At 52.8% G+C, this 9,948-nt stretch overlaps 1 protein-coding gene across 10 annotated transcripts in view; it reads left to right on the forward strand.

Annotated features, from left to right (window-relative positions):
* The window catches only part of br (broad-complex core protein), a 41,374-nt gene extending 32,861 nt beyond the window's left edge, over positions 1 to 8,513 (forward strand). For 8 of the 10 annotated variants that reach the window (XM_076368876.1, XM_076368878.1, XM_076368866.1 and 5 more), the window contains one exon: positions 2,727 to 5,342. In XM_076368876.1, coding sequence (XP_076224991.1) covers positions 2,727 to 3,418 — 692 coding nt within the window. In that variant the 3' untranslated portion in view covers positions 3,419 to 5,342. Of the gene's footprint in view, positions 1 to 2,726; positions 5,343 to 5,901 lie in introns of those variants that run through there. The other 2 variants (XM_076368880.1, XM_076368881.1) reach the window with 1 other exon arrangement.
* The last annotated feature ends 1,435 nt before the right edge of the window (positions 8,514 to 9,948 follow it).

Below are 9,948 nucleotides of genomic sequence, written 5' to 3' on the forward strand. Positions count from 1 at the left end.
GGTGCACGTCGGTTCGTTTCGGTAGCCGACGATTCGCGCGGCTGGCAATTTACTTTCGTATGTCGCGCGCGGGCGAAGGCGAAGGCGAAGGCGAATGACGGCGGGAGAGGATGACGACGACGGACGGCGGCGGCGGCGGCGGCGGCAGCGGCGGTAGCGGGAGCGGGGCGGCCTCCAAGGCCAAACGAAAGTTCGTTCTGAACCAAATCCGACGGAATTTTTTATCTGTAGTATGTGTACTTATCGGGGACGCCCAGGTCTAGCTGCTTGTTTTCGCCTTGCCTGCGCTATTATCGATGATGAACTTGAGGTGACCTCGAAAACTGCGCAACAGTGAGCGCGGGTGTCGCGATCGGGAGAACCCGTCGGAGCGACGGAGCTAGAGAATCCGCGGGCTAGGAAGTAGGTGGTGCCGGGGAGGGGCGGCGGCGAGCGGCACGCTGTAACAGAGAGAGAAAGAGAGAGCGGGACCGCGGTGAACGAACAGAGACGGAGCGAGGGGGGGCGTTTACACTTTCGCTCTATATCATTTGCTGTCGCGGCTCGATCTCTTTTTCGTCGTTTTTTTTTCTCTGTTTTGCAACGCTTTCCGAAACGGTGCGTGCGACGCCGCTTTCTTCCTCGCGGCTCCCACTCCGTTCCTCTCGGGAAGATCTCCTCTCGATCGACGAGGAGATCTCTCGCGGGGTCGGGATCTCGAAGCGGAAATCGTTCGCATCCGCGGTGTATCTAGTCGCCAATCGGAATCGTAGTTTCGACCGGGTTACGTAAGCGAGACCGCCCGCGCGCCGAAAAGAATCGATCGCCGCGTTCCAATCGTCGGGAACGGACTTTCTTTCGCCGGCCATCGGCGGCGGCCGCGTTATCGCGGGATTTTCGACGAGCAATCGGAAATCAATAAAGCTTGTTTACGGTGTCGGTCGAATCGCGATCTCCGGGAGAGGCGTGCACGACTCTCTATCTCTCGTTCTCTCTCTTTCTTTCTCTTTCTCTCTCTCTCTCTCTCTCTCTTTCTCTCTCTGGCTTTACCACCTCCGGTCTCTTTCTCCCGAGGGAGAGAGGCGGAGAGAGGGAGAGAGATACAAGGTGAAGGTCTACTCGGTTGCGGTGCTTAATTCATCGAGGCAATTTAGTTTCGAGCCCCACCGCCAGTCTCCGGCAGCGAACGAGAGCGGAGCGAGAGATTCTCGCGAAGAAATTGGCCTTGCGTCTTCATTTTTCTTCCTCTCCCCGTCCGCGGTTCGTTGCCACGGATTCTCGCGAGATTTCGAACGAAAACCGTCCGACCGGACTCGACGAGTAGCGCGCCGGAAGATCTTAGATACGAGGAACGATAGGAACACGTCGGTTTTCGACTCGAAGGGAACGAGAAGAACGGTCGGACACGCGAAACAGAGTTATCGGTTTGATCGCACGGATTTCGCGAAACGCGCAACCGCGTATCGGGCGAAAAGAGGGTCTGGGAGGGCCAAAGGGAGGAGGGTCGGCGAGAGAGTTCTTCCTCTGGTTCTCCTCCTTGGTTCGCGAGCCCCCGTCTTCCTCGGCCCCCACCACTGTCCACGTAACTCTTTCAAAAAGTTCGTAAGACTCGCGTAACCAATCCGGAAGCTACTTAGATTTTTCCCTCCCCTTGGATCCCTCGGCCCTGTGTCCTCCACCTCCTACTTCGGCGTCCCCCTGGCCGCCTCCACCCGCAGCCGGTTCTCTGCCTGTGTTCTCTCTCATTCTTTCCGTCTCTGTCTCTTGGTTTCCCTCTTTGCCAACCCCCTTCGGCCCTCCCGTCGTTGTTGGCTCTCTCCCGGTTTCGTAGTCGCGGAGAGAGTGTAGCGGAGGCTATCGATCGCCGTGGCTCTCCGCGCTTAGAGTCAACATCAGTCATAATACAGCGCAACGGCATACGGGGGGTTATTAAGAATAATACGCATCCTAGGTATATATCCCCTTCCCAACGAGGCACCGCGGAAAAACAGGGGAAGGAGCGTTGCTCGTGGGGGGAGGTTCCGTTGCTAAGGTAACCGGCTGGGTAAAATCCCGCAAAGAAGAAGCATCGCCCGTTATGTTCCTGTACTGCTGCCGCCACCGCCACCGCCACCGCCGCCGCCGCCACCTATGCTGCTGTTGCTCTTGCTCTTGCTCCTGCTGTTGCTCTTGCTCTCTTGCACACCCGTTACCAACGCCGCTCCTCTCGTTGTATCGACATCTCATCCTCGGCGAACGTTATACTGGCTTTTATGAGACGATGAATACTCGTATACTCGTCCTACCTTCTCGAGCTACTGCCACCCACGGCCCCCCTCCGTCCCACCTCCCTTGAACAGCAGACCGCCCTTCAACCCTCGCGTTCCTCCGTACACCGATACTCGCGCGGCCTCTTCATCTTCCTGCTCCGTCTCCGTCCCGCTCCCGGCGGCTCTTCACTTCCGCGCCTCCTTTTAACTCGCGGCCGATTAACAACATCCGCGTCCGTTTAGTCGGAAAGCGGGCGGCCGCGTTTCCCTCCGCGGTGAACTCCTCTCTTTTCTTTTATCTCGCACGCCACCGCCACCGCCGCCCGAGCCTCCCCTTTTTCTCGCCGCCCCCGCCGTCCCCGCGTCGCAAACCGCGCGTCGCTCTCGACGACAGGACGAAGGAAATCCGCCCTCGACGCCCGCTTCGTTTAGACAGCGCGTGTAAGATTAATCCGCGGGAACCCCGGTTGGACTCAGCCCCCTCCTCTTTGGTTGCAGACCGGGAGGTCGCCGAGGAGGACGGGGGTTGGCAGTCCGCAGGCAACGGAGACGGTCAACGGGAAACCGGCCACGGCCGGTCTGGCCAGCAAAGTCAGGCAGGAGCTGGCCGGTGCGTGGTGGTGCAGGGACACCAACAGCACCAGGAGCTGCCCATAATCGATCTCTTAGACGACATTACCGATCAGATGCAGATCGAGCTCAAGTCGGAGCCGGTGTCGCCGAAGATAGACGAGATAGAGACCTGTCTGCTCGCCGATCAGATCGACTCGCAGTCGTCGGATCGTGGCTCGAGCCATCAGAACGGCCGCCGAGCTAACGGCGGACAGCATCAACAGCCGAGGACGGCGGCCAACGAGATCTCGCAGTTCGCCGACCTACGGTGGCTCGCGCAGAACGGCAATCAGCAGGCATCCGCCAAGCCGACTCGCGGCTTCGAGCAAGAGTCGAAACACGCGAACAACCGCTCGAACAGCGGCACTTACTGCAACTTCTGCCAGAAGACCTTCTCGCGGGCTTGGTCCCTTCAGAGGCACCTGGCGGACACGCACTTTTACGTGCCGCAGTCGCTCTCCTGCGATCAATGCGGCAGGAGTTACAAGTCCAGGAACAGCCTGGTCAGCCACAAGAGCCAGTACCACGCGAGGAAGGAGCGCAAGGAGCACGAGGAACATTGCGAGGTCACGTATTGACCGGCCCCCGTGGTTTAGTGACCGAATTGCGCCGAGGATTCCGTCTTGACCTCTCCGACTACGGACGTGCGGCGAAAACGAAGGGACCCGAGGAGTCTGGCCGGCTCTTCCGATCCGCGTTTCCGGCTGTCCACGACGACCACCGCCGCGTTTCTATCCCTTGATCCTACCCGGCACGAGAAATCGAACGGATGCCACTCGACGGGCGAACCACGGACGCGTTGGAAATGGTCTCAGGCGTCTGTAAATACCCTTCCGCGACCAGTTCACGAGCTTTCTTTGTACATACTCCCCGAACGGCGTTCCCTTTCGTCAAAGTCTAGTCTTCCGATCGTGTGAAACGAGTTACCTCGATGCACGCCAAAGAAAATAGAAAGTTTAATACACGACTAACCGCGTTAGCTTAAGTTCCACGGGGACGTGCTCTCGAAACGTGCATGCTCGAAGCGCCGGTCGAGAAGGGGTTGCTTTTTCGGAAATACGTTCCGCCATCTGCTCCGGCTCACCGGCAAACGTGGCCCGAGCAACCATAGCTAAATCGATACGTCCCTCTTTCGGTATTACTGTGCTCTTCTTCATCCACACCCCCTGAGACCTGTCGCGGGGGTAGTTTCAACCCCGACGGCGATAAAGTCAACTTTGTAGCTTTCTCTCGGTCGATCACCGGCGCCGCTTTTATCCGCCGGGTGGATCGGCCCAGCTACGGTTGAAAAGCACGCGCGGCAATTTTTGCCGACCGAGCTTTCGCCGGGGACGGATCGCGCTCTCGCGCGCGCACGAATCGAGCCAAGGACGAATCTATTTATCGGCCGATTGGACTATAACCCATCCTATCTGCGGGCCTTTAAAAATAATTTTTGCGGTCCAGATACGACGCGAGACGCTCGTTCCGTCTCGCCTCGCGGTCGTATCCGTTGTTCCCGATCATTTTTCCGCGTTCGAGCGTCGTTCTTTCTCGTGCCCGGTGGTCGCTTACCCGTCGCGCGCGCGCGCGCGCGCGTCCCCTTTACCGAGCACCCAGCCAGGAACGGTAAAAAGTTAAGAGTTTAGTCAAGGCGAATGTTATTAGCGTGTAGCGTGGATGTCGTTTAGAGATGAATGAGAAAATAAAGGACGTTTCGAAGGAAAGAAACCGTGTTATTTCACTGACCGAACTGTACTACTGCCGACTCGATAAAACCCGCGTGGAACTCTCGGATCCGCCCGACCGACAGGCTTGTACGTTTCTCCGTTTACCTTGTAAATCGCTGCGAATCACCGTTCGTTTTCATCGCATCATCCCGTTAGACCAAATAATATCACACTCTTGTATAGAATATATGTATATTGTAATGTACATATATATATAATACCTCCACACACACGTTATACCTCCAAGATCTACTCTGCTCTCTGTCTTGCTGTAAATAATACGCATCGACATGGATACATCTCTGGTGCTCTGAAAACACTAACGTCATCGCTCACGATCGTTCACTGGAATCTTGGAATTGCTTGCACTCTACTATCGTAATGCGCTAAAAAAAAAAAAAAATACCAACACCAAAACAACTCTTGAAACAAATAAAAAAAAAAAAAAATAAAAAAAACAAGAGCACAACGATACGAATCGTGCGAGAAACAAAGGCAGGGCACGCTGCCTTTCGTCACGGAAGAGTCTCTCGCCAAAACGACCGTCGCCATTGTCAGCGTACCCGTGGTTTAACGATTGCAACGAGAGACGACTCGCGGGATACATGCCCGGTCTCTCGGGCGACGCTGGTTCTCTCCCAGCCGTCGCCGGGGTAAAAGATTTTCGAGGCGGGACGGACGGGACGCCCCGAGAATCGGAAGTAGAACGAAATATAAACGGTGACAATGGCGACGACCGAACGCTGGCGGGACTCGCTTCCCTCGGAAGGCGATGGCGACCCCTCGCCGCGTGTCAGACGAGACGTAGAACGTGCGTAACGACGAAGAATGCTATGTGGTAGCACCTGCAAGCATTGTCACGTATGGTATTACCGAGTACATAACGCAAATAAATAAAAAAATACAAAAAAAAACAAAACATAAAAAGACAGTTTGAGCACGGCTTGGTCGGGTGACGGTGGCAACGTGCGCGGACATAAAACAAAATATAAAACACACTAATCGATGATGGGCGCACGAATGTTTCTTCTATCGGCTCGGCAAATAAAACAAAAAAAAAAAGCAATGCAAAGTTAAACGCATACATGGTGGTAGATGGTGGTGTTAACGAGTGAAAGCGACGAGTAAAAGCGATAGAAAAAAAAAAAAAAAAAGTAAAAGTAAATGACGATGTATCGCCGGACACACGCGGCTAGAGAATGGAGGGCTCTAGAGCGGGGATAGGGGAACGTGGGCGGGCACGGGTGTGCCCGTTCTGTTCCCCGTCCCGCGAGCCGAAAAACAAAAACCCGACGTCGTTCGGTGCGCGAACAAACCAAAAAGTAACCCCCTGTGTCTGGTTCTGCCGCCAGGTCAGTTGGCTGGCAGCGGCGCGTCCGATGAGTTTCGATGCGAGCCTTGCAACAAAATCCTGACCTCCCTAACGCGGTTGAGGCGGCACATACAGAACGTGCACACCAGGCCCAGCAAGGAACCGATCTGTAACATCTGCAAGCGGGTTTACTCGAGCCTGAACAGCCTCCGGAACCACAAGAGCATCTATCATCGGCAACACAGCAAGAACGAGCAGCAACGCAAGAAGATGGAACAGATGCACGAACGGGAGAGAGAGCAGAGAGAGCACACGGAGAGAGCAAGCTCTCAGCACCCGCCACAGCAACAACAGCACCCGGATCAGCAGCAACCGTCGTCGCGATTAACCGTTCCTGCGAACCGTGCCGATTAGGGTTGGAATCGAGCGAATCGTCCCAGTCTCGTCGAAGTTCACCGTGAAACTGCAATCTTCCTTTTGGTTAGGCTAGAGATCCCCCGTGGTCGCTTAATCGATCGTCTCCGTGCGATCGGAATCGAACGTCTATCTTCGGGACGGATCCGAGACGATTCAGAGATCGAGGTCGGCGTTCACCACGCGCGCGTTTCCTTCCCTTTCGAACGATTGGAACGAGCAACGCTCTGCCGCGCTGCGTAGGCTCAGCCATTGGTTTTTCTCGATCGTTGTTGACGTATGGGGCTCGCGTAGACGAGTCGTTGAAGAATCTCCTTTAAAACACTGGTGTCGGATTTATCGGGTTTCAAGGCGGTATCGTTTGGTTTATCTGTTTGACGTCGATGTCTCTGTCGTTCGCGTTACTCGCGCGTCCGATATACGCTATTATCGTTTTAGTTTCTCATCGCGTGTACGTCCTCTGGCCGCTTACCACCGATCATCATTGGCTCGCGCAATTTTTACCCCCCCAACTCCCCTTTCTTCCACGGCGACCCGACATACGAGGAGGCCCTCTACCCCCTGCCCCGCCACCCCAAACCCCCCCATGTCCCCTTCGTCGTCGAATTCGAGTCGCGGGGAACACTATGTGATAGTAGACGATACTGTTATTATAGTTTTCGATGGAGTCTCCGTTCGAGCGGATCGATAATAAAATGGGTTTAAACGCGTGGAGTTGTCGAAGGAAAAGGGAGGCGAAGTTTTATCGGGGTTCGAGGACGCTCGAATCGACAAATTTAATTTTTCTACTAAGGTTATAAAGAGAGAGAGATTTATATAAATATATTATATATAGATATATACATATATGTATATGTATACGTACACACACATACATATGAATGCATATGAGATATTAAGTATATATACACATATATACTTATAAATGTTGCGCTACGTGTAAATAGTCGAGCCGGATCGGGTCGAGCAACGGATTCGGGACACGTCGCCGGTGCTTCTCCGCTCGCGGCTGGAACACACTCCTTTGCTTGGAACGCGTTCTTTATTTAACTCTGTCCGAGAAAACGTGAAAAAGAAAAAAAAAAGCGCACAACGTTCCCCGTTTATTTTTATATTTACTTGGTTCACGAGGGGTGGTTTTATATCGTTGGCGGTGGCCGCGTCCATCGTCCGACACGGTGTCACGAAGAAACGTCGCAGTACAAACCTGATGATAAAGTATAAGTTTAAACGTGTCGTTAAGTTAGCGCCGTTCACGTGGTTACACGCGCGGCGGATCGAGCCGATAGGTCCTCTTTTTCTTACCCTGATTCCAGCCTTTCTCGTCCAGTTCACTTTTATTAGGTTTAGTGGAATTTTCTTTCGTCGATCGCGAGCAGGAGGATCGTTGGAACGATCGATCGATTTCGCGTCGCGTCGTTCGTGCGGGAATTCGCGTCTGAATCGCGTTAGCTGTTTCGCCTCGCAACATTTCCCTTTCGTTTCGTCCCCTCGGAACGTTTCGTCCTTTGCCGCGTGACGGTTCGTTCTCCGAGCGAGCAGCTGCCGCCGCTCGTCCTCAGGCTACGAAACGCAGCGACAGTTATCGAATTATCCGTCGACGGGGCTGACGCGCCTCTCGTACGGCCACCTTCGTCGGAGCACGAACGATCGCCGCGATCGCTCCGCCCGGTGGCGAAATTGTGATACTTTTAGAGTTTCCCTTAAGGTTCAACTTCGAAAAAATTTAACGAAAACGATGAAAAAAAAAAAATGATAAGAAATGATAATTAACGATACATCGATCTCGGGCGTAGAATGTATACATGTATTCTCGACGAAGAGAGCGTCGCCTATCCGTAGAATGTATATAAAATCCGTTCGATCGAGAATAGACGGCGCGCGAGCGCGCGTACATACTTCCCGTGTACATATGTACGGAAGCAACGTCTTTTATATCAGAATTTATCGATACGAGCGTAATTACACGCATATTATACCCGCGTACATACATAAATACGTACATACACGCACATATACATACACACAGAGGGAAGTCCGCTTTACCTCCTCGTACCTGCCACGAAGGCCTAACAAGGAGGGCCCCCATGGGCGTGGAATTGAAATTAAGCTCGATCAGCTGAGGCCGTAGCTTCGCCAGCGTTGCTTCCTGGGGATGACGAGTCCCGCGGAAGTAGGCTGTTGGTAGCGCCGAGCTCACTTTCCAAAATTCTACCAGAATTCCTGTCCGGTCCAGGAGCAGGCGGGACGCTGTAGCCCAGCATGCGGGCTTACTGTCGCTACGAAGCCAACGCCAATGTCCGGACGGGTTGCAAGCAACCCGCGGGCACCCGGACCCTGTAGTACCAATCGTCACAGGTCAATTGGTAGGACCTGTTCGGCTTCTTAGATACGCGAATAAGCATTGCCTGTCAGATCAAGGTGTCCCGTCCACACCGAGGGTTGGTTAGACCTTTGCTCGGACACTCTGGGACCGCCATTTCCCATAACACGATTGTCACGTAGCTCCTGGAGAGACATACATACACACATAAATACATACATAGAGACATACATAAATACATACATACGTGCATACATACATAATATAGCCGTACGTTCTTCTTTTTTTTTTATCGCTAATATCGCCGTTTCTTGTTCACCTCTCTATTAATCTCTTCTCCCTTTTTTTTTGTGTTTTTTGTTTTAATTACCTTTGTTATCGGGTTTTTGACGGAAGGGATAGCGGCGCATGTCGAAATCGGTACTCACGTATACGTACCCTTGTTTTCCTCTTTCATTTCGTTGCTAATTATTAATCGGATTCGCGAAATTATATGAAACGTTCGGATTTATTCGTATTATAATTACCCTTTACCACGATTTATATTAATGTTCTTATTATAATTGATACACGATTCACAATTATTATTACTATTACCATTATTATTATTATTATTATTATTATTATTATTATGTTTATTATTATTAATATTAATATTACAATAACTATTATTATTAATATTATTATTATTATTATTATTATTTATGAATAAAATGTTTCTTTTGTACGCTGAGAGAGAGCGGCCCCCATCCAACCCCCAGCCCCCTCACCTACCCCAAAACAGCCACCGACCTTTCACGTACATCACGAGAAGGGTATATACACGCGGGTAACGCGGCGGTGTCGCTCGTTAGCTTTGAAAAGACTCGAGCCTGTCCTATTAAAATCATTATTAAAATTTACGATAACTTTGATAATTCGGCATCGACATCGAAAGATCGTTCACGCGTCGGAGAAATTATTAGTTGTTCTAAACGAGAGGAAGCATCGGACGCGCGATATGCAGTCAGATAAGTGCGCATGGATCCGAAGGCTCGGTCTTTCTAGGGTTAACCTTCGCCGCGGTGAATTACGCAACCCGCCGAGTCGCGGCGGGTTTTGCATTTTCTTTTCTGCGTTCCGTTCTCTTGGGCCGCCGCCGCCGCCACCGCCGCCGCCGCCGCCGCCGCCGTCGTTGCTGCTGCACACCTCGTTGCCCAGCGTGCGCTTCCGGTCGACCCACTTACCACCCATACCCCCGCCGTGATACTCTACGCGCGCCCCAGACCCCGTGACACGCATACACTCGGCCGAGGTGCCGCCTCGCTCGCTCGCACGCTCACGTTCTTCGTCCCCGAAGTCAATGGGTGC

The sequence above is a fragment of the Nomia melanderi genome, chromosome 1, assembly GCF_051020985.1.
Source record: "Nomia melanderi isolate GNS246 chromosome 1, iyNomMela1, whole genome shotgun sequence".
NCBI classification, from domain to species: Eukaryota; Metazoa; Arthropoda; class Insecta; order Hymenoptera; family Halictidae; genus Nomia; species Nomia melanderi.